Source organism: Cyprinodon variegatus, unplaced genomic scaffold (genome assembly GCF_000732505.1).
Source record: "Cyprinodon variegatus isolate N-32 unplaced genomic scaffold, C_variegatus-1.0 Scaffold210, whole genome shotgun sequence".
NCBI lineage: Eukaryota > Metazoa > Chordata > Actinopteri > Cyprinodontiformes > Cyprinodontidae > Cyprinodon > Cyprinodon variegatus.
In genome coordinates this window covers 261,299-285,935 of record NW_015150663.1, presented here as the reverse complement: position 1 = coordinate 285,935, position 24,637 = coordinate 261,299, and the positions used below count along the sequence as shown (strand labels likewise).

Genomic DNA, 24,637 nt, shown 5'->3' with positions numbered 1-24,637 from the left:
CATGTTTGGTAGCTGTCAGACTTCTGAGATTAAAGACAGAAATCTGACTTTTTTCTCATATTATACTGCAATAAAATTTAAAAATCTTAACTTTTTTTTTTCAGTGGCTCTAATCCTCTTCCGTAAAATTGCAGCGGGTTTAAATAAGATATGGTGCTTTGTTTTGTTTTTAGCAATCGCTGGAGTTTCAAACCTCATCAAAAAAATAAAAATAAACCTTCTGAAATACCCTAATCTACCGATAGATGGGGCAACGACGCAGCGTTGCACCACTTTCTATTTTCCCAGTTGCGTCATTCGCCCTACTTCCGCCTCCGGTCTTCCGACAGAGCTCGTGACCTGATTTGGTTTTTCTTTACCACTGGACAAACTCAGATGCATAACCATCGTCCGCTGTCTGGTTACGCGACCGGACGGCCTCCTCTTTATTGTTAAACATGTAATTTCGGTAATAAATCAGTAGTTAAAGCTACACCAGAGGACGAACCGGTATGTGGAGAGTTCAAGGTCTAGTCGCAAGAGGTGAGAGAAATGTCATTGGCACCAGACAAATGACAGTCTATATTGTTTAATATCGCAATGTTTTTATTGTTTGCTAGAATTATTGTTAGCTATAATTACGGTTCTTCTGCTTCATTTTTAACATTAACCGCTTTGCATTAGTCATTTAGGCATGTTGTAACTTTTCATCAAACCTCATCTGCAGGTTTGTTTTGGTTTAGTGAATCTGTTCCTCTTTATCTGCCTGATTTCATCCAGTTTAGGAGGCAGAGTGTTTAACTTAATTGCTCTGAACTTTTCATAAGAACAGCTTAAACCTGGACTAAACAAAAAGCCTGTCAAAGCTGAACACCCAGGGGTGAGCATTGTTCTTTTTATGTCTTTCAATATGTTTCAGATATATTTTAGTTTTATATTTAAATTTTATCTTAATCTGGTTTATTCCAGGGATATTATGGTTTAAATATCTCTGAAATAAAACTAGATAAGGAATTATTGTAAATAAACTGATCTGAAATTATACATTTAAAGAAAATATGAAGCGGAACTGAGTCCACCACAGAGTCAAGCTTAAAGAGAAAAGTTAATTGTTAAAATTAAGCTTACAACTAAATTTAATATATATATTTTTATATCTGTTTATTAAACATACTAATCTGTTTGTGAAAATAAATTATTTAAATGATGCAAACAGTGATATGCATTTAATTAAACATAATCTAATGAACCAAGCAGTGAACAAAGTGCAAAACCAAAGAGGTTAGGAGATTTTTTAAAAACATTCAAAGTCTTTTTCACTTTTAGAAACATTTTTGGTTATTAAAAAAAAAAAGTATTATTATTATTTTGTTTTCATATATAAACAACCTTTGCCCAGCATCTGATAATCCAGTTGCTGCTATTTTTTACATACCCATTAATGTAAAATGTCTACAGTTGTTAATGATTTATTTTATATTATAATGATTTCTTTTATAATATGTACAAAGTATTCATATTTTAAAAATACCGTTCAGTACAATACTCTATTTGTTTTCTTTTCCTATCTGTTATTTTTATACACTTCTCTAAGGTGCACATTTGTATAACCACTTCTACTATAATCTTCTGCTGCTGTAAACACCACAATTTCCCCATTTTGGGACAATAAAGGGATTTTCTATTCTAAACTACTAAATAAATGATAAAATAATACTTAATAAATAATAAATACAACACGATTTATAGCTAATTAATACTTTTCTGTTTTAACAAAGTGCAGACAAATCCAGTTTAGATTTGAATCTGTTAACCTATAATAGATTTTTAATTAAGCTGTTTAAAGTTCAGTGTTCTTTAAACCAGTGAAATAGTCCTTACAATTTTAACATGACTTGGGTTTCATAGTGATATTTCTTAACTCGTTGGTGTCTCTACATGTACAGTTAACATTTTAAAAGGAAGTCACAAACAGGGATTCATATTATACTACAATGTAAACAAATACGTGAATACAAATTGAGACAACATAGCCACATCCAAAGTTATGTAAAATTTTAACAAATATTGCATCCAGTCAGAGTTCATCTTATTTAGAACTTAAAAACACTGAAAATCTGTAAAATTAAGCCCAAAGCTTTTAATACCCCTATGATTGAAACTGTCTCTGATTTAAAACATTAGTTTTAATTAGAGACATTGCATATAGAATATTAAACTTTGATAGACTAAGAACTTAAGGCACCAGCTTCAAATGAATTAAAATTAAGATGCGTTTTAAGATATATTAATTTGATCAATGTCATATGTGATTGCAAATAGACCTTCCAGTCATAAAGGGCTCAGAATTAAAAGCCAATAAATATAAAATGTCAATCTGCTAATAAGGAGGCTGAAATTTGCTGAAAGTCTGAGATTTCACTTCTAATAAAGAACAGGAAACATAATATCTATCAGGTTTAGGGCTGAAACAGTAAATCAGATCAGTTGCGATTAATAGATTATTGAAATAATCGTCAACTAATTTAGTAATTGATTATTCGTTACCTTGAGTATATAGACTGTAAAACATGCCTTTAGCTGATAGAGAAACTGGCTTAGAGTAGTAATTATATCAAAATTGTAAAATAAATATCTAAAAATTCTGCATTTAAGATAAAAAAAAAATGTTCTGTCAAAATACAGAATCCTGCAGAATCAGAACCCCTCAAGTAGAAAAGTTTGAGTTTTACCTGGTTTAGTTCTTCTTTAAGGAACCTTTGGCTATCTGATTAATAATCAATTAATCGAAAGATTAATCAATTTGCAAATAATCGTTAGTTGCAACCCTAATTAGGTTAATCAAGTACAATGTAAATATTAGTATATTAATTATGTTTTTCTGTTTAATGGTACTCCTGTAGTATTTTTTCATTATCTGTTAAGAGATGCCTGTCTTAATTCATACCAAAACCGTACTTCTTGGTTGAATGATCTAATCACATTATTGGTTAGATAAATTAACTTTCTCAGTCTGAGTAGTTGGCATTTTTATCTAAAATACATCTGGAGTCCTAATAAATCATTTAATTAATAAGGTAACCAATTGCAGCTATGGAAACTAATAATAAATGGTACAATTTCCTGATGTCCCTTATGTTTGGAAGAAACTAGTTTGATTCATTCTGTAAACACCAAGCGTTTCTACAAAATTCCTAAAAAGATGTGCCTAAAAATAAATAAGTACAACATGTCATGTTTATTTTTAGCTCAGAGCGCTAACATTTTGACTTCAGAGAACAGTATTTGGTGGAAAAAGCTGTTATTAAGAGGCGGTTTTGATTCATCTTGAAAAATATTCTCCAGCAGTGTTTCACATGGCTGTTGGGTTCAGGTGATTGCCTCATCAGTGCCTCATTAAACAGTGATGTATGCATGCGTTGGAGGTGAACCGACACTGAAATAGATTGGCTGTCGCACAGGCGAAGAAGCTCGTTAATTAAGAAAAACCTCCCTTGGCCCTTAATGTTTTTCAGAGCCATATTAATCTTTTTACAGCCTTATAATCTGTAACTTTGCTCTTTGTAATATAAAAAGCTTGATATTTGAGTCAAACTGATTCCTGCTGTTTTCCCCCCCGCTGACTCCACCGCTCAGTTCTGCATCGGTACCATGGCAGCAGTACTTTACGGCTCCCCCAGTCCCACCAGGTGGAGGATGAGGTCATCAGCGGCTCAGCTGCTCTTTCCACTTCTAAAAACTCCTTCGACAACAGGTGGCTTTCCCTCAATGCTTCATTTTCTCAGATTTCCCCTTTTCCAAACCATATCATTGGTTTTAAAACTTCTGCTTTTATCTCTCGTTCTGCTATCATCAGCCCTATTACCCTCCATTTGAACCTGCTGCATAGATGCTGCTTCATTTCCAGCTGCTTGCATCATCCAGCAGCATCTGCCTATGTGTCTCTGTATAAGCTGTGTTTGACAGGGAAACAAATTTAGCACAAAACGAAAATCAAGTTAAATGCTGGTAAATTGTAGTAAAGACAAATACGTAATCTTTTTTTGTTGTGCTGCTTATTTGCAGATCTCATGAGGATGATGGGGAGAGAAGGAAGAAAGAAAAGAGGTTTCAGTTTGGGCACACCGAGCTTCCAGGTTACACCGCTCTGGATGCTGTGGGATGGGTAGGTCTGCAGCTGCTTTGTGGGATCAAAATACATTTTCCAATATTTGGAGCCAATTTGTCAAAAGTTGGCTTACCATGATTTATTAGAACTAAAAGCTAAATACATTAAAAGTCTAGCCTACTATTGGATAGAAATCAGTATCCAGAGCAAAAACGTGACTACTCCTGGTGGTAGTTTAGGAATAATTGGCAGTGATACAGTCTAGATGTTCTTGTGACGATGGGGTTTCTCCACAGGGAGCAGCGGCGGTGCTGTTCATGCAGATCTGCAGAAGGATCCACTCCAAGTTTTCTTCAGGCACCGAGCCCAGTCCCAGTCCTGGAACCCTGACAGCCCCATCATCTCTGCAGAAATGTGGATACCGCATCCTGCTGGAAATCTGTTAGTCTTTCTGGCACAATTGCAGTAGTACACCCACAACAACTTAACTCTTGATATTACCACATTCAAATATCTGCCAGATTTATAAGCCGTTAAACAATCTTCACCCCACAGCTCTTTTTTTTCCTATGCCCTTGTGTGATCAGTATTCCAACACAGTGCTGTTGTTTTTTGTCAACAGTATCAAGACGTGATGTCCTGCCCAGAGCAACAAATGTCTTATGCCTGCAGGCTGTGCCAGAGAGACAGAATCAGGATCAATCCTCATCTCAAAGCTGCAGCAGCGAAACTACTGACAGTTCCCTCTCTGACCACCAGGAGGAACACCTGAGCAACAATTTGCAGATTCCTGGTTTGTTCTGTACTTTTATGTCATATTCTATGAAACTATGCCAGAATTGTTGATTAGACTAAGGTTTAACACATTTTTTGTCTCTGACAAACAGAGAACCCTGTTTTTAGCTCTCGACTGCAAACTGAATCTAACCAAAAACACACAGAAAAGAAAGAGAAGGTGAAACTGAAAAGATTTTCGTCTTAAGCACCTATAATTGGATCCAATAGCGTTGACATCTATTTTAATTGTCCTGTTTTTATCTGCCTCTGTTTTTCTAGGAAGTGTCAGATAAAGAGCGGGTTACAGAAGCAGCACACAACCTCAGAAGTGTTGGAGAAACCAGTGTTCCCATAATCCTTAACATCATTGGTAAAAATCTGCTCATAAGTTTATCGTTAGATTATCACCCAACCTTCATATTTAGACGCATTTGTCCATTTCTGTGTTTTTTTTTTGTTTTGTTTTTTTTTAGTTGTAGTAGGTGAAAATCTTTGTATCTGTGTATCAAACAGGTCTAGAAAGTGCCAAGAGCGGAAACTATGAGGAGGCTTTCTGCTGCTTTCTAGCTTCAGCTCAGCACGGCTACAACAAGGCGCAGTTTAACACAGGGGTGTGTTACGAGAAAGGAAGAGGAGTAGGCAAGGACGAGAAGAAGGTGGGACCAAGTTGATTTTCATTATTTTTACCTATTAAGTCTGTAATATCCTGAGGGAAAATATGTAAATATCAAGTTTAACTGGTGCCTTTTTAGAGAGGTAACCACAAGAAATTCAAGTAATGCAGCTCTTAGAGTAAGAAAACCAGTTGTCCTGTGCATGAACATTATATTTACACATTGCTAAGCCAAAGTTTTGTACACTCTATCCAGCCTGTCATTCTAATATTTTCTGAAAATAGGTGAAAATTTAAAATGCTTTGTGCTTTTATTTAAAAAAGATCTTTTAAATAATATTACTTGAATCTAGGATGCTGTTGAGTCCATTTTATTGTTTTAGTTTCTCGTTTCAAAGCTGATGGTTCCTAATCTAACTCAAAGGTCATTTACATGATTTTTTTTTTTTTTATAACATTTTATCTGATCCTATTTTTGTAGGCTTTATATTTCTCTTTGCATTAATTATTTAAATGTGTATCTGTTCTTTAAGGCTCTGCATTACTATAAGCTTGCAGCCATCAGTGGTCACAAAGAAGCTCAGTACCGCTATGCAAAACTGTTGCTGACCAGCAGGGGGCATCAGAATCTGGAGGAGTTGGACACAGCCATTAGGTTACTGGAAGAAGCAGCTAAAACTGGGCTCACCAAGGTAAAGATACTGACGCTGTTTCTTTAAATGCTCTCAGCCTTTCTATTGTAACCTTTGGAGTGACAGCATACAGTACAGTGTTAATATAATGTTAAATACATAATAAATAACCTGCTTTATACCCTCATGGTCTTTTGGATTTACTGAACTTTATGTTATGTAAACATCTATCTTTTTCATTCACAGTAGGTTTCATTTATATTAGCATAGCTTTAGATAAATTAACTTATCAATTTAACTAATTTAAGTGAGAAAATGCTGGCTTTGTTAATCTGTTATGGAAGGTTAGATACTGTTGTTTTTCTTCTGTGAAAATTTGGTCCTTTTGAACTTCTAAGTGCTCATAAAAGCCCAAATTTCAAGAAAGTTTGTACAAAATTATTTGGTTAAATTTCTCATTTCAAATGCCAAAAAATTGTGTCAAACTGTACTAAAAGAAATTTAAAAGCCAGCAGTTACCCGTAATAGGCTTATAAATATTATTATACACCTGAACTGTTTTATTCTTTAACATCTTCCATTACTGTCAAACAGATGTTATTGCGCCAAGCTAGGATAAATGCTGTAGTTAAAAGCTGAATTTTATTATGGTCCAAATAAATTATTAAATCTTTTTTCAGGCTCAGATCTGTCTGGCCTCCTTCTACTCTCAAGATCCTGTCAAAAATGGGTGCAAGTCTGTTCAGTATCTGAAGATGGCAGCAGAGAGCGGAGTAAGTCTCCTTCTAGATACTTCTAGGTGTTGATCAGCTGTTTTTTTTTCTTTCTTTTTTGTCTCTCAGACCCCACCCCTTCCCAATCCTATTTTCTGAATCAATCTGCATTAGAAAACTTTACTACAGACACCAGTTTGTGCTATTTTCTGCAGCCATTTCCTGTACTGCTTCTGTTACTGTCTGCTACTACTCTTCCTGCACAGTATCACTGTGTCGGTTCAAAGAGTTAATGTGGATATGGACTTAAAATAGATTCAACCCAATAAACTATTAATTTGATCAAAAATGCAATTTTTAAAGCTTTAATTTTGTGTTGTTTTTTTCTCAGGATAACTCTGCTCTGTTCCTGTTGGGTCAGTGTTATGAAAACGGCATCGGTGTGCCACAGAATGTAAAGACTGCAGTTGAGTTCTACACACGAGCTGCACAAGCAGGACACAAGCAAGCACAGCGCTTACTGACACCTTATCATTCAAACAGTAAAGGTGGGTCCAGCTGCTCTGTGGGAAACATTTGCATTAGTCCTCATTTTGGTGTATTTGATGTTAACATTTTATTTCTCTTTTCTCACATATGATAAACTAGATACATCGATTCGCTCCATCCGCTCAGCTCCGTGCTTCTCCTCAGCCGACATTCGCCTCCAGTCGCATTCTCCTCTTGCCAGTCGTGTCTTGTCCTCCTCCGCTCTTCCTCTCCTCCCTCACTCCCGGAGCACCAGCTGCCTGTTTGCCCCTCCATCCCTGTCTTCTGCACCTTTTCACTTCCACCCCCCAGGCACGGAGCGGAGAGCCTGTCAGTGGACAGTTGGGATAGGATAGGTGGCAGGAACCAAAGCAAAACAAGTACGAGGAATGTATTTCAGAGACTGAGTGTAACATTGGTCATTTGCGTTGGGTCTGCAAATACTGTGAGGTCTGGATAAGTGTTTTATAGCTCACATCTGGAAGATGGTTTAAAATAAAGTCTGACAATGAAAAAGCTTTTACTCTTCCAAAAGGCTAGTAATGTCTTTTGGTTTTCTCATTCAGCGTTGCCTTATTATGTCAAGCTTCTCTGTTTCCGCACAATTACGGAGGGTTAATCTCATAGAAAGAAGTACTCTTGCCAAATAATGCTGGGAGGTTTCTCATCTTTTTTGAAGCACTGTCATTTAAAATATGTCTTTGGGAAATGTGATATCTCTTACTTTAAAGATAACTGTTCTCTAAGCCAACCTGTTAACATTTATGCCAGTGTTAATTTTCTAAGAGGATGTTATTATGTGAAGCGCTTATTTTGAAATAAAAACAAAAAAAAAAAACTAATACGTTTCTGAATTGTCCTTTCTGTGCAAGTTCTAGGGTGTGTAATTTTATTTAAAATAAGCCAAACAAGGCTGTGCCCTGTATGCTTGTTTATGCTTGACTCTTGTTACTTCTTTCTCTCAAGTAATGGGACTTTTTGGTTATTTGGTCATTTGAAATTGACCTTTAGGTTTATATGTGTTGTTTTTTTTTCCCATCAACTGACTCTGCAAGAACAAGCAGGTATAGATGAAAATATAGACCTCTGGTCTAACCTTTATGGAAATGATAATGATCAACAATACTCTTCCATCAGGTGTGCTTCCATTAATCCAATATTCAATTAACTCCAAGTCAATTAAAGACATTTGTATCTAAAAAAAAATAAATAAATAAATGGGGTTAAAATGTAAAAATAAAATCCTCTTCTGATTTGAAGCAACACTTTTATTTTTAAAGCCTGGCTCTTTAAAACACGCCCTGCGTTCCAAGTGTGCGTGATGTAACATCCTGATGATGCGTGATTCAATTAGCCGAGTTGAAACTTAACTCCTGTAGATGTATTATGACGTCTGCCATTGACCGGATGAGCTGAGAGAGAAAGAGGGATAGAAGGAGCTCCACAGCGCCACGCCGCGCCGCTCCGGGGATCAACTGGCGCAGAGAGGGAGCGCACAGCTCGGCCGCCAGCAGCGCATCGAGCCGCGGGGCTGGACAGGGCGGAGGGATGATCTGATGCGGGCGGCCCGGCTCAGAGCTACGGGCGAGACTGTCACTTAAAAGCAGCGCTTGACTCCTGTGCTTCTCGCTACTTTGTGCCTCGTCATTGTGAGAAAGGACGGGAGGCGCGGACAGCTGAGCGAAGCGGTGAGTGGATGTAAATAGATGCTCTAACTGGGATGCGCTCCCCTCCCAGTGCGGCGGTGATGGGGCTGAGAAGAGACAGACATTAAATATCTGCTCTTCCTAATATACCGATTATATTATATTATATACAATATCCAATTCTCCATTAGCGTTTTAAGGTAGATTAGATAGGATTAGTCTTTCTGTTATCAAGGAGGGAGTTTATGGAGGCTGCAAGGAAAGCAGGCGCAGGAATACTCCACCCATGACATCATCGAGTTTTGCAAGTTCAATTTCTTCCCATCCTGAGCTTTCATCTGTTGCATTTCTTTTTCTTTTTTCTTTCTTTATTTTTTTTTTACCAGAAGCAGAACAACTCGGGAGTTGAGGAGGGAGGGAGGAGACACATTACTAATTGGCTTCATGTAAAAAAAAAAATGTCATTGAGTTCATCAAATATTCAGGTGAAAACAGACTGATCAGACGTAACAGGCAGCAACAGGAGATTTTCTTCTTTTTTAATGTCATACAGCATTTTAAGGAGATCTATGAGAAAGGCCACCTCCAAAAGGAAAGTCAGCAAACATTTTAACTCTAACATAAGATCCAGTATGGAAAACTCAGACAGAGAGATGATGTCCAATGTGTCTGCTGGTAGCATCTTCCCCCACTCCTGAATAACAGCCCCTGTCACGATGCACAGCAGATTTATTTAGGACCACTTTGCAGGAAACATAACAATCTCTTTGTGTTGACTGTGTCCCACTAGCCTACAAACTGCTGTGTCATTCTGCTCTCTTTCTCTCTCTAATAACCATCCTTTCTCCTCATACACCCCCCCTCTCCACCGCATCCTGTCTCTGCCCCACTTTGCCAATAACTACTGGAGACCTGGCTGAATCATCAAAGGAAGGCTTTTCAGGGAGGGAAAGGCTGCTGTTTGTGTGAACTTTGTGATCGATTACAATGTGAAGCTGAATTCGTTTCAACCAATCCTTTTTTTTAAATGTATGGATATGTGTCGTTTACTATAGGCCTATACAATTTAAGTTTAAAATCACTTAAGCTGCAAACGAAACTTCAATGTGTTATTTTCTTTTTCAGGATTTGATTCTCTTTACAGATTAACACGCAAGGGGTCTGAAAATGAGTTGTTAACCTGACTCAGATTCTTTGATTAGGCCATCATAGGATGTTTATATGCTTCAAAAACATTCTAGTGTAGCTCTGGCTGTATGTTTAGGGTTGGTTTTCTAGTAGAAGATGAATCTGCACCCTGTTCTCAAATCATAAGTGGTATGTAACAGGGTTCCTTTCCGTTCAAGCTGTTTTTAGGCCTAAGCATCTGATCAGTTTACCTTTCTTTGTTAACCACAGCATGATATTCCCACCACCGTGTTTTACTGATGAGACAACCTGTTCTGCACTGTCAGTTTTTTGTCAACACCCAAAGAGGAATGACTCAGCTGTAGTAGCCTTCGTTTTGCCGCGATTAAATCAAGGTGGGATTCCTGGAAAGCTCAGTAGGTAACGGTTTCACAATTCTCCGTAGAACGTTGTAAGCTTGGGAAATGGTAAATAAATACTAAGCTTACACACAGATTGACTTTGCACACTTACATACATAAGTTGACCTCTGGAGGTATTTGTTATGACTATTTAAAATATGTTTTAAATTAAATGCTACTTTGTCTTTGTTTATCACAAAGTCTTTGTAGTTGTGATAAACAAAGACAACGTCTTAACAGTGGGAAAAAAGTCTAAACGGTGATAGTAATATTTCTATGGCTTTTTGATGTTTGCAATTAGTAAAAAGATGTGTTAAACTTTTTTTTTTCTTTGTGGACAAACAATATTTTTGTCAGGGGTCTTCTGACTTAATTGTTGTCCAGTCTTGCATTAGAATAATGGTTTTGTTGTGACATTGGAGACCTCGGTGAAGGTAGTTTAAACCTGTTGACACAGACCTGCAGATGAATACAGATTCAGCACTAACAGGTTGTTGTGTAGCTCGAGGGGACAACACAACACAGCCGCCAAATAGGGAGCAGATAGAGGCCCCGCAGCAGCATAATGCACCGTCTAGATATTCGCCTCTTGTTTAAAATGTTCCCCCCTCCCTTTTTCCATGATTGTATCACAGCTTAAGATCTGCTGTGTTTGAGTTTTCCATAACTCTAAGATAAAAGGGCCCTGATGACTGCAGTAATGTACAAGGCAGGTTAGTTTGTGATTAGGTGGCAGGATGTTTATCCTTTTGGCTTGCCTGTTGGGAAATGTTTACCTGCCTGCTTCTCCAAAGGGGTTACAAGAGGGTTAGTTAGTGATGCAACCTACTTTTTTGCATGTGTCATGAAATTGATTGCAATGGTTTTCTGTCACTCTTTTTGCTCCTATCAATCCATCTGTGGTCAGCTTTGTAGAGTTGATCCAGCCAGAGATGAAAGAGACAGCTTGTTAGCAGGAGCTGGCTTGCAGCTCTTCTCCCTACAGAACAGCTTTACTCCTCAGCTCCCACTTTGAATGTGAGTCCTGACTGAATGGATCGAGGGTCTGAATCATTTTATATATCGCGCATGTCTATTTCAGCCTCATGGTTCTACTGCTGTTTCTTTTTCAATACAAAATCTGAGCCACAGTGTCTGGTTAAACTCTTATGGTGCATATATTTAAGCCACATAAAATAGGTTATTGTGGACAATCCAATTCAGGAGTATTTTGACCTGACAGTATAATTTTTGCCATTTTGTATATTTATTTCAAAGCTGTGCATAATAATAGAATAACTGTCAAAACAATAAAATGTTTGTAGTAAACAAAGCAAAGTTACAGAGCTATCTCTCTCAAAAAAAAAAAAAAAAAAAAATATATATATATATATATATATATATATATATATATATATATATATATATATATATATATATAAAAAATTACATTTTTGTTGTGTTTTTTCTCCCAACAGCTCCATCCCAACTGTATATTTCTATTCAGACATGACGTCAATCCAAACTCCTCCCCTTTCACGTTCTGGCTCCTCCCCCTCCACCGGGGGTCTGGCAAATCGCACTACACCTTCGGCTACTCCTCCCACCTCTCTTAGTCTTCGCTCATCCTACAACCAGCTGCTTGGTCGTGACGTCATCAAGGAATCGATGGAAACCGGGAGCTCGGCCACCTTGCCTAAGAGCCGTCAGAGGCACGCAATGACGAGTGTGCGGAGTGCCATGGGGATAAGTGACAATCTGGCTTTGTCGTCCAAGTACCAACCTCTTACCAAAGGAAGAGGACTTCCCACCAAGTCCTCATCCAGTTCTGCCCTTTACTCCTCATCTTCTTCATCCTCATCATTCTTTAATACAACTAACCCAAAATTGGCGAAGAATGGAGCAAACATGCAGAGGCGAGCTGAGAGCCAGCAGCTACAGCTGAGCAGGGCCAATACTGTGGACAAAATCCACAATGACCTATTCAATAATCCTTCTTCGGATTGGCTAGAGTTTGGGAAAGACAACTCCCAACTTCCTCCATTTCGTAGAAGAACCAAAAGCTTTTTGGAATATCATGGCAAGTGTTGGGATCTGGACCCAAGTTGGGAAAACAAAGAGCTCAAGGAGGAAGAGAAGCAGCTACCTTCATCAGAGAAGGAACAGGATAGTCCGGCCAAAGAGAGAGAAAGTCAGAAGGAGGAAAAGTCCACTAGCAAACAAAACTGTCAAGAGGAAAAGGATAATGTGGAACCTGTGGTGGAGGAAGATGAGGAGGAAGATGAGCCCACCCCAACGCCAAGACAGCCCCTGCTGCCAGTGGTGGTTGAAGCCCCCCTTTCGTCCACCTCCTCCTCTTCAGCAAACAGCCCTGAGTGGGTGCCAGACAACCTGATTCCCCTCCAGAATAAAACCACGGCACCAATCCGAGAGGAACTATGTCCCCAAATCCAGGCTAGTCCACGTAGTCCCGCAAAGCCACCTCGAAGCTCTCAGCCTCGGGTGATCAAAGTGGAGCTGCACCCCAACAACGAGAACCAGTTTTTGCAACAGTACCCTACAAGTTCCCCGAAACAGACCAGAGCTGCTGAAAGACACAACCCTACGAAGACCTGGGCATCTCCCTCTCTGCAGGAACCTAAGTCAGAGACAGGCCTCCCTAGAGTCGGCCTCAAAATGGATATGACTCCTGACACACCATCGGAGGATGAAGACTCTAGCTGGACCACCCTGTCCCAAGAGTCTCCGTCTCCACAGAGTCCAAAAGAGACAGGTTTGATAAGTTTATCCTTTCATCTAATTTTTGTTTGAAAATGTTTAATATTCATGTCATCCATTAGTCATCCCTCAGTTACACCATCTTTCACACTGGCTGCCTGTGTTTCTACCTCTAACCAATTCTTTGATCTGTAATTTTACAAAAACACCCTTTAACCATGAAAGGCACTCTAGAAGCTCTGCTGGAGCCTTTAAGGCTCCCTTGAGCGACCTTATGGTGCAGAGAGGATCAGATGCTGCAGTGGAAGGGCATTAAAAAGCAGAGAAAGGTTGGGTAGGAGGGGGTTTTCAGACAAGCATGTCCAAACATGAGAGAGATAATTTTAGGGTGTACAGAGAAACAAAGGGTTAGAAAAAGAAAGCAAAACAGATTGTTGACTGTTAGACCTTGCCACAGGGTATTAGCCTGGTTTTGCCATGACAACAGAGACGGAGCAGGAACATGTCGACTATAAATGAAATAATTCTATGCATCCTTATTTGTGTGTGTCCTTTTTGGTGTCTAGTATACACCAGCCTTATGTGGGTTTGTAAAGCCTACCTATGGGCCTCATTCATTTCTGTTTGTTTCTCTGTGATTTGCTCATATTCTATACCATCTATCAGCAGATGTATGGGCTGAGGGGGATCTGCCCCCAGGCTGGCGGGAGATCTCAGACACATCCGAAGTCTATTTCTGGCATGTCCCAACTGGCACGACACAGTATGACCGACCCATCGCTTCTGCAAACCAAGAACTCGCTACAAACAATGAGCCAGACTCTGAGCATGACCCACAAAGAGAAACACAGGATTCCCTCAAGCTACCGAATGAGGTGAGAGGACCGAGGATATCAAAGGTTGATTTTTATTATTGTTTTATTCGCAGGGTTGTGGAAAAATATTTGCTCTTCCGTGGATTTCTTTTGCTTTTCTATACAACCTAAATGCTTAAAATAATATCATAAAAAATATCAACATTAGACTAAGATTAGTGAGGATTTCAATATCGTGAGAGAGAAGCCATGTGAAAAAAGTGTTTTTATTATTGAGTTAATTTTAACAAGACCTGTATACAAAAACATCCATTAGACAGAACCTGTTTAACTGCATGAAGTAGGATAAAATAACTGAAAAATTAAAATAAATCATACCCAGAGATAATGTAAAAATAACAAATATCAATTTTGAAAGGGTTTAAAAATCCAAAGTTAGTGAAGCAATCTACCAGGAAAAAACAAATATCAACAACACTGCACAAAATAGATACTTCCTGGGGCTGCACCATAAAAGAATACACTAAATAGTAACACTGAGGAATGGCTGGGGGAACCTCCACAATTAAAAGCAACTTAACATTTAAAACAGAAATATGTTGTTGTTTTCAATGAAAAAAAAATTCAAATAAAATAAAAACATGTTTGATGTCAGAGTTCTTATAATACCATAGAACTTAAAGATGTTCTCTTTTTTAACTGGAATCATCATCAGCTAATTTATGAAAGATACTGATTCAGTTTTGAGATGATGCTCTTCTTTGTTATTCAGACTATAAGGTATGATAAGTACAAGGGCTGCAAGCTGTACAGGAAAGGTTGGAAACAATAGGGAATATAATGAAGAACAGAGGAGTTTGTTATGCATGTATTTTCCAGCTTTGATAACATTTTAGAGCTCATCGTAGTTTTCTTGCTAGTTCTGTCTAAAGTACTAATACCTGGTTATATGATGCAGTTTGATGCTGAGTAAATTGGACTGTCCTCAAATCAAAGTAGCAACTATTGAACATTTTCAGGAGAAACCAGAGCCAACTATGCAGAAGAGCTGAAGGCCTCTTCCAAGGAAACCTGGGCTTCCTAACACTTCAGCTGAGTCACAGTCTGATTACCTCCATAGCTACAGTAATGTAGAAATGCATGCAAAAGAAAGCCCAACCAGGCCTTATATTTAATATACAGTACATTATCTCATTCTTTGTACAGCAACATTGGGATACAAATAAAATCTGTATTAATATTATATGATGTTAAACACATTTTGGTGTTTTTATTAGTTCTAAACTATATTAATCACAATTATAAACAGAAATTAATGTTTTAAATATATACCAGTGTTTGTGTAGTGAATCTATTTGAAATGAATTGCAGACATTTATCGATAAAGGTTTTTTAAGAGTGGTACCGATTGTTTTTGCATCAGTTTAACCATTTGAACCACTCGAAATGTCCTGTTAGGGTTGCCACGTTTCATATATGACAATAAGGAACACTCATGGCCCGAGTCCCCCTGCACAGATAGAAAACAATATAATGAAGTGTCGCATGCACTTAATTCAATATGTCAATCAAATATTATTTGCAATAAATGCTCATTAAAATTTACATTGTGAGCTAAAAAACAGCAAAAAACTCGTCTGCATTCTCTATGACATCATCAGACTTAATGCGCCCCATGAACTCTGCATACTGAGTCCTTTAAAAAAAAAAAATGAAATGCACAAAAAAAAATGCTAAAAACACTTTTAAAACCAGTAAGAGTAAAAAACAAAAACAAAACAAAAAAGACAACACCTTATGATCTTGAGTTGATAGCCTACATTAAATATTGATTAATATAGAGACTAATAATTAGGCTAAGTCATGTCTATATTGGCTAATACAAATGCAAGAAAAAAAAACTAATATCAGGCAAAAATATCAACCAGCTGATGTATTTCTAATAAATCCTTTTTTTTTTTTTTTTTTGCTTGATTTATTTAGATAAATTCACTTTTTAAGGAAATTCTACTTTGTTCAGATGCACATGGACTATGTAATAAGTTCCTTGAATGACACAATGCAAAAAACAGTACAGACATGTATCTTGATATGTTTTCTCGTGTAGAATCTATCTACAGTATAAAGTGTATTAAAACTCTGTTTTGTGTTGCATCTCATCCATTGCTTTTTACTAACAGCGGCCCAGCAGTTTGATATCCGACAGCTCGGTGGAGCCGGTCCCCTCCCCTTCAGGTTCCTCCCCGTCCTCTTCACCTTCCACTCCCTCCAAAGTTATCTTCTCTCCAGACCCAGTTGTCAGCTCCACCTCATCCACCACAAAAGTATGTCTGACTTTAAATTTACGCTTTTTGGGGGATTTTTTTTCTGGATGTATGGGCATACATTTTTAGAAATCCCATTAAGAAAGAAACGTGTTCCAAACTGATTTAAATTGACTGATAATTATTAGTTTTTACACAGTAAAGAAAACCAAAAGTATTTTTTTAATCTGTCACAAAAATCTATCTTTTCCAACAAATCTTTTTCAGGAGCTGAAGGACTATCCAGTCTATCCAGATCCCAGTCTAAAAGCCTTTGAAGGCGCGACCCTTCGTTATGCCTCTCTTAAGCTGAAGTGAGTCGTAAGATACACAGCACCCTCTACAATTATTGGCTCTACTGAAAAATATGTGTAAAAAAATAAATAAATCTTGTTGTAAAAAGTTGAGCTCTTTAATCAGAGCAGTTTTCTAATCAGGCAAAAATTACTTTGTTTAAAATAAAATATTCTTGATTTACTATTAATGCAGTGAAGCTGGTGTCAGTGTCACAAAGTTTCTCTACACTCCTCAGAACAGAAAAAAAAAAACAGCACATCATTTATCTAAATAAAAAGTCTTTACCTAACGGCTAAAAGGAGATTCTGCACTTCAAAAAAACATTCCCATTTCTACAAATAGAGCTGCAAATTAAAAATTACAAAAGAAAACATGCTCTTTATTTATTTATTTATTTTTTACAGTGTCCTGTCTGGCAAGGTGGCAATAAGAAAACATGTTCTTTAACAGAATTTTAATGTGTTGTAATGTTCTATCCATGCACAGTAGATAATACATTTCACTGTGGCCCCTTTAAAATAAGGATGAGCAACTTGCTGATTTTATGTTTTAATTTTAATCAGAGAGCCTCATATGTCAAGGAAAACTATTTTAAGAATATCTGTTTGTTCGCTTAATTTTATTCTGTGACTTATGCCTGATTATTCTCTGCAGCCCTCCAGCTCAGCTTGAGACAGTGGACCTCAACAGTACTTTCTCTGACCCAGATGCATTGGTAAGACTATAATACATCAGAAATGACCCAAAATGTGGATTTTGTTGTAAAGGCTTATTAAGGAACTTAGGAAGGAACCCGTACGAGAGACTTCTCTCTCCCCAGACACCTCCTCCATCAGAGAAAGATGTCCTAAGCTCCTCAGCTGACTCCTCTCGATGTGGAGGAGAAGCGGCTCTACTCCGAGCCCCTCCTAAATGATTGAGCTCCCTTTTGAGCCATGACCTAATGATCATTGTTGAGGGTAGGAACATAGACCATCAAGTAAATGGATAGCTTTGCCTTTTTGCTCAGCTCTCTTCACCATGACAGAATGGTGCGGCATCTGCATTACAGCAGCTTCACCGTTTCGTCCTTCGATCTCCTGCTCCATTCTCCCCTTACTCATGAACAAGACCCCAAGATATTTAAACTCCTCCACTGAGGAGAAGATTTAGGCCAGGAATATGTTTTAATGACCTCAAACCAATTGGGAAACTTGTTTACTGTTAACAAAAAGAAACATGCTTTACACCTAATATAGGAATCTGGTAAAATGTTATTAATAAGTTAAAATTTGAAAAGGCATTCTCAAAAACCTTTCTGTGCAACAATGTGGTGGGAGTCAGAACTTTAAAATGAGATTTTGGGAGCACTTTAAATAACATTGCATTCTTGTTGCCTATACTTTGAAATTACACGTACATAGGTCATTATGAAGAAAAATAAAACAGGAAAGGTCATAATTATCCACAAAGACAAGCATAATATGTACAGAAACAGGCTAATATTCAAAACCCAGTAAGTTTCCTAACATGTTTGTGATCTGACTGATTTGAATAAAATGTTGCCTGAAATTTAAACTCATCCTGTGGGTCATGATAACAACAATTGTTTTTTGTAAACCTTGAATATTGATTAAAGAAGAAAACGACCCACACAACCTAAATAGTTTACATATCACCAAACACACATCTGATGATGAGCGAGGCACCAGCTTTTTTTGAAAAGTCGCTTGGCAGTCAGTGCAATATTTTGCCCTAAAATATTTTTTAAGGTTGGATGTCTATAATGACAGAAGCAACTGACATCATCCCTTTTATTTATTAGCTGTTTTTTCATAGGTATTTAGTTTCATATTCAACCCACAATACATATGTCACAATCATAAAAGTTAAAAGCTTCCCTGAGTTCTTAGATTTCTGGACTGTATGAATGAAAACAAAAAAGGGAAACCGTAAAGACACTTTTAGTACTAAACAACACAGAGTATCAGATCCAAATGAATGTGATGTATTTTTGTGACAAACAAAATATTCAAATTTTTTACTAGTTGACAAAAAGGCATCATCAGGCTCTCTCCTCAGAGCTGCTCTTATTGAGCTTATCTCTCTCTTTTTGTTGCAGCGCCACTTAGTGGTCAGTTTTGTGAAGTCAGTTTTTTCACAGCCCACACTTTTTAGCAGCTTTTTTTCTAGAAGAGTAAACCAAAAATAGGGCATATATAATTTCTATGACTCAGAGAACAGATGAATGATCACATATAGAGGGTTTAACCAGATTATGATAAAGGAATGCCTTATTGGATTAAATCGTCAACAAAAACAATCTTCTATTCCTATAATAAGGAAATGAAAATAAAGCCTCACATTTAAACTTAATATTCAACATTCACATTGCAACATGTAAATTCATTTGGTAAATTCAAACTTAGCTACAATTAAGAAATTTTTAGCAGATGATTTGTGATGGAAAAGAAAGAAAACTGGTATGTTTATTAGGAGGAAAAAAGAATAAAATGGACAATTATTTGATCAGTAGAAGATGGTGAATATCCTTTATTTGTTTAATTTGTGCTTTGCAGATTACATTTTTTTTTTAAAGGCTTTGACAATATTTTATGCAAAGGAATCCTCCTTGAAGAGCTTGATGAAGAAAAACACTGAAAGAGAGAGGATGCAATGTGCCAAGTTCATGCAGGGTTTTATATTTCATGTTCAAGCATCTTCATCGTCTGCAAGATAAAATGTTTTGTTTACATCAGATTGTGTATTTGGACTGAAATAATCCCTGCTCCTGAGCAATGTTGCTCAAATTACATGTGTTTTGGTTAGTTTTTTTGTGATGTCCTGCTATACAGTAGATGTGCATGCAGTTTACCCAATCATAAAATTGTAATTCATCTGACACCGTCTGAAATTCATATTAAAATATCACAGCTGTATCATACTTAAAAAGGACAGATTAGCTAAAAAAAAAAAAAAAAACCTTTTTGTGTTTCTAGTCTTTTCCAGTTCGGTCTCTGGGCTGGGTAGAGATGGCAGAGCAGGACCTGTGTGAGGGGAGGAGCAGTGTTGCCGTCCACCACTGCATCAGACAGCTGTCCTACTGCAGGAGGGATATAAGAGACTCGGCCGGAGTCTGGGGAGAGGTCAGTGTGTCAGCCAATATCTCTGCCAAGTAATCGTCTATAGAGTTCTATAAAATGCTAATGAACGTTAGATACATCCTGTCTGTCACTCTAAAGTTCATAATAAGGAAGATGATCAAGATGGCTTGTTTTGAACATGTTATGAGTAAAACAGACTCTAAAACAAAGAAAACATTACAAAAATTAAAACAACAAAGACAATAAATGGTAATATATCAATGATTGTAATCATTTAAAAAAGGTAAGAAGAAACTGAGCCTTTGTTTTCTCAGTCCTTCTCCACTACTTATTATTGATATTTATCATTTTCCTTAAATTTTATGATGATGCAAAGTCTTACTGTATGATCTGTTGCATATTTTGGTGAGGAAATACAGAGGTGTTGTCCTCAAATACAGTTTAATGTAAAATAAAAATAAAAAACCCCAAACATTCTTGAACAAAAACTGTATTTTTTAAGCCTTTTTTAGAAAGGTAAACTTATAAAGGCTGAGAGGTAGATATAGATATACAAACAATGAAAAGAGAGGAGAAGTATTCTTTTTAGAAACCCCAAATTCAGGCTCCCATAAGAAATAGAATAGACGCTTTCATGAGTCTCCAAATGATCCTTCAGCTTTGGTCAGTAGATAACACAGTGATGGTGAAGGACAGTGACTATACAGATGTCCAAAAGGCAGTCTTTCACAAGGTTTAGCCATAAAAGGTGGATGCTAAAGTGTCTGAGTGTTGCATGCAAAGATAGTACCGTAATAGAAAGTTGAGTGGAAAGAAAGAGTGCATTAATAAAGGTGCAGCAGCAACAGGAATACCTGGAAATTTAAGATGATCCTGAAGCAAAATCTATTCAGTATTTTGGATAGTTTAACAAGGAGGAGATAAAGGCTGGGTTTGCTGCACCAACAGCCTCTGAGCAAAGACAAATCCAACACAACCGGAAATATCCTACCTGAGCTAAGGAGGAAATGAGCTAGACTATTACTCAGTGGTTCAAAGTCCTTAAGGTGAAAGTAGTTTGTTTTAATTAGAAATCAAACTCCCAGTCTGAAGGAAAAGTTAGAAGCACTTACTTTACATTGCTTGAAGTCCAGTCTGTTGTTTCCACAGTAAGTGATGGTTTGGGTTGTGATCTGCTGGTAAATTCTCCTCAGAGGAAGATAGGATGTCAATATGACTTACGTAAATCAGGTTTAAATGTTTGTATATTAAAAGGTATAATTACTCCCAGAAATATGCATCACATGAAAGTATCCATTCTAAACAACAAAAGTCTCCCTCGTGATCACTGGTAAAAACCTCATTGAAGTGTGGAAAAACTGCATCTAATGTAACCTAGATAATCTATACGACTGCAGTAGGGAATATCACATTGTTGCAGACAACTGAGGGTTAACTACTGCCATACCATGCCATTGAACAGTTCTGGTTCTAAGCAGAAAGTAAATATGGCTGCTTCTTTTTATATATATAATTTAGAAACTCTAATCAGTTTTGAGCTACAGGTTAAGAGTCTTCTCGTGTGCATTATTCCAGGGTAAAGGCATGCTGCTTGTGCTTCAAGATCGCATGTTAACTTTGGTTGACCCAGATGATCGCAGCTTGCTCCACTCCCAGCCAATCAGCAGTATCCGTGTCTGGGGGGTCGGACGAGATCACGACAGGTAGGATGATATAACAGTCCTCTTTATATAACTGGAATCATTTTCAGAATGTAGTGCAAGGAATTATCTACTACTGTAAAAGGCTTGATTTTTTGTAATTTAAGTCATTATCTATTGTAAGTCATTGAAATTAGAAGTCTTGATTTGTTAGATAATATATTGTGCCATAGTCAGTTTCTGAAATGCAATATTTTCTGCTTTTTGTTAGATTGCAGCTTGAAAAGCAGCAGTTCAATCAAGTCTTTATGACGTAAATAAACTGCCTGCTCTAGTAGCTATTGTAAACAGATGTAGTTTTTGCACATAAAATATAGGATTTTACATTAAAATGTCAAATTTTCTTTTCATTAATTTAGGTAATAAACATAACAGAGAATTTGATTTAATTTGAAATCCTCTGATATTTTTATTGCTTTTATAAACCTATTTTTTTCGCAACCTTAAAAAAATTATATCTTTCGATGTTTGATGTTGGCAAAATTTTACTTTATAGATTAAAATCAACTCCACAGGGAAATAGATGTTCACACAACCCTAAATACATCAATGTACTGTACATTCCCATTGCTCAGACTCTAGACTAGGGAGTTTCTGTTGGTAACCCAGTCTTACTGTGTTATTATACCTTTACATTTCCGCTTATTTGATCAATTCCCAATTGTCTATTATGCTTTGGAATATAAAGGAGATGTAAACTGAAACATATAAAACATTAGTATGACAGAGTGACAGAAACTGAACGTGCATCCATTAGATTGTGCATGTGTGTAATTTTTCTGGAAGCTGAATCAGGAGTTTTATCAAATCACAGGAGAACAGAGTTCCTCTCATTGTTATTCCATCTGTATGTGCAAAAACTGCAATCCTGTAATTATTTTTATTTTCCAATCCTTCTACTTTCCAGTAATGACCCCATGGGACCTTAGTGATTTACAAATGTCCCATGGTTTTAACTTTTTAGTGTTGAGTTAACAATGTGCTGATGCTTGCACACCTGCAAATGGGGGTGGAGGGGTCTAGGTTTCAATTCAAAGCTTCCAACACAGGATTTCTACATACAGTGCCATGAAAAAAAAAAATGAAAAAAAAAACATTGGTTCCCTTGAGAACTTTTTATGGTTTGTCCTTTTTTATCACAATTGCATGCTGCAGATCCAAAAATATTTTTTTGGATCATATACTGAATAAAAACAAAATGTAGGTTTTTGGCCCTGTACAAAAACATAATCGCTTTGCTTGTTAAATCATAGATCGACTGTAATTAACCATGTTTTTTATTCCACATCAGTGGACACGTCTAGATCTAATGGCTATTAGGAAGTCAGTTGAACAAAACTTGTCTGAAATCATCAAGTAGGCAAAATAAAAAAAAAATCTCAAAAAGGAAACGTCAAATACAGACAGACAGACAGACAGATGTTAAGTCTTTTTTTTTACTTTCTATGGTCAGATCTTGACCCCTTCCCTAAACCTAACCATTATAAATATGCACCAATATCCTTACCCTAAACAAAACACAATTCACACCTTAGCTCTCAATCTAATTTCTGCCAAAATAGCTTGTGAGGACCAGGAAATTTCCTCATTTTAAAACAACTGGACCTCGCTTTGCTGGTAAAATAAGACGGATGACATTCAGATGGCTGAACAGGAACACACAGATACGTGTAATGTTTCACGTCCTTATGGAGACTTTGATCTGACCTCCATTCATTTGTATGACCTGGTCCCTAAGAAAAAGAAAAGGATAGAATAGAATAAAAAATCCCTTTATTGACCCACAATAAAGGGATATAATATAATATTGTCAATTAATTTACAACTGGATCCTTTTGATTCACCAAGGCTCACTTATGAATCAATGCAGTTGTGAGATGTTTGTGAGATTTTTAGTGCTATATATCCTACTTATTTATATAACTAATGTCCCGAGGAAGCTGATTTCAAGCTTTATATATATAATTTATATATATGTATATTCATCTAAAGCAGGGGTCAGCTACCCAAACTGTTCAAAGAGCCATATTGGACCAAAAAACAACTGTCTGGAGCAGCAAAAATGTCTTATATAAGTCTTGTATGGCAACACTGGCTCTAAGTGTATTAGCCCATTATAAAGGACTATGTGCGCTTGAATATATAATAAGCATTCATGATTAAATGTTTATCCTGCAGCAAATGTCACATCATGTGACTAATCAGCTGTATGGCATTTGGTGCTCTACGTTTAAATTCTATTACATTATGAATGTATTAGGTTTTGTTGTTTACATACCTGCTCAATCTGTAGATGGTTTTCCATGCTTGCAGCAAAACTGGCAGTAGTAGTGGAGTTTGAAGAATCAATCCACTTCTTAAATCTATCTTTGCTCTCCTCTAATGTATCCAGAAGTACTGCAATTGCAATTCTCCCTCTCTCCCAAGTTTGTGATTGGCTGCAAATTTTGCATGCCTTCCCTGGAAATGCCTTTCCGAATTACTGTTTTTATTATTTGACAACTTCTCAATTCAAAGCAAACATGCAGGCAAGCCTTCTGCATTGGTAATGAAAGCAAAGGATTCAGTCCATTCTTCTTTGAATCCTCTGTTTTCATCAGCTATCTTGCTTTTTTCCCCTTTGGGATCCATGGCCTGAGACACACCCGTCATTTTCTTTTCAACAGCGCCCTGCCTCGCACCACACCACGCTGAACCGCGTCTTTCATGTTATGATGCAAAACTTCATTGACAGAAACGTTTAAATATATTGTTTAAATTTACTTGTTATAACAATTTGTACAGCATTGGAAAATATAATAAATGTTTATTTGACCACCTACACACCATATTATAATAAAAAAATAAAATAAAAAAATCTATCTTTTTCCATTTTCACACATTTTTGAAAAAGCTCCAGGGAGCAGCGAGGGGGACATTAAAGAGCCGCGGGTTGATCTACAGTATTACTTGTGATTGTGAGGCTATGGTTGCTGTGGTAAGCAGTCTTAAAACTCAATTTATAGCTCAGTCCTAAACCTCACCATAAACCAAGAAGATAACTTCTGAAGACTAGTTGATTGGTCCCCATGAGCAAAAGAAAAAGTACAAGCAAGTCCCCACAAAGGAGCATATTCCTGGACATATTTCTGTCCCTACAAGGTGACAAATACATGGTGCCAAATACACAAAATGTATGAAGAGGAAAATGCTGCAGATTAAAGGTAAAGGTAAAATT

The 24,637-nt window shown here is 37.0% G+C and overlaps 2 protein-coding genes across 2 annotated transcripts in view; both read left to right on the top strand.

Annotated features, from left to right (window-relative positions):
* The first annotated feature begins 311 nt into the window (after positions 1–311).
* Positions 312–8,174, top strand: kiaa0141 (KIAA0141 ortholog). The gene is made up of 12 exons (XM_015380214.1): positions 312–522; positions 3,616–3,733; positions 4,045–4,144; positions 4,384–4,528; positions 4,710–4,880; positions 4,975–5,042; positions 5,144–5,234; positions 5,378–5,520; positions 6,011–6,169; positions 6,790–6,882; positions 7,214–7,370; positions 7,471–8,174. Exons 1-12 carry the CDS (start codon positions 492–494, stop codon positions 7,704–7,706), a joined length of 1,512 nt encoding a protein of 503 aa, XP_015235700.1. The 5' UTR covers positions 312–491; the 3' UTR covers positions 7,707–8,174.
* A 638-nt stretch (positions 8,175–8,812) lies between these two features.
* The window catches only part of LOC107088240 (amyloid beta A4 precursor protein-binding family B member 2-like), a 52,535-nt gene continuing 36,710 nt past the window's right edge, over positions 8,813–24,637 (top strand). The window contains exons 1-8 of the mRNA XM_015380273.1: positions 8,813–9,038; positions 11,983–13,277; positions 13,889–14,097; positions 16,218–16,361; positions 16,569–16,654; positions 17,292–17,352; positions 19,616–19,762; positions 21,296–21,423. Of these exons, the coding sequence (XP_015235759.1) occupies positions 12,014–13,277; positions 13,889–14,097; positions 16,218–16,361; positions 16,569–16,654; positions 17,292–17,352; positions 19,616–19,762; positions 21,296–21,423 (2,039 nt within the window). The 5' untranslated portion in view covers positions 8,813–9,038; positions 11,983–12,013. The remainder of the gene's footprint in view (positions 9,039–11,982; positions 13,278–13,888; positions 14,098–16,217; positions 16,362–16,568; positions 16,655–17,291; positions 17,353–19,615; positions 19,763–21,295; positions 21,424–24,637) is intronic.

What these genes read in the sequence shown, in the direction of transcription:
- kiaa0141 (XM_015380214.1), top strand. Translation starts at nt 492, where the DNA reads ATGTGGAGAGTTCAAGGTCTAGTCGCAAGAG. An exon ending in TCAAGGTCTAGTCGCAAGAG is followed by an intron (nt 523 to 3,615) that starts GTGAGAGAAATG and finishes TCCACCGCTCAG; the next exon opens with TTCTGCATCGGTACCATGGC. An exon ending in AGATGGCAGCAGAGAGCGGA is followed by an intron (nt 6,883 to 7,213) that starts GTAAGTCTCCTT and finishes TTTTTTTCTCAG; the next exon opens with GATAACTCTGCTCTGTTCCT.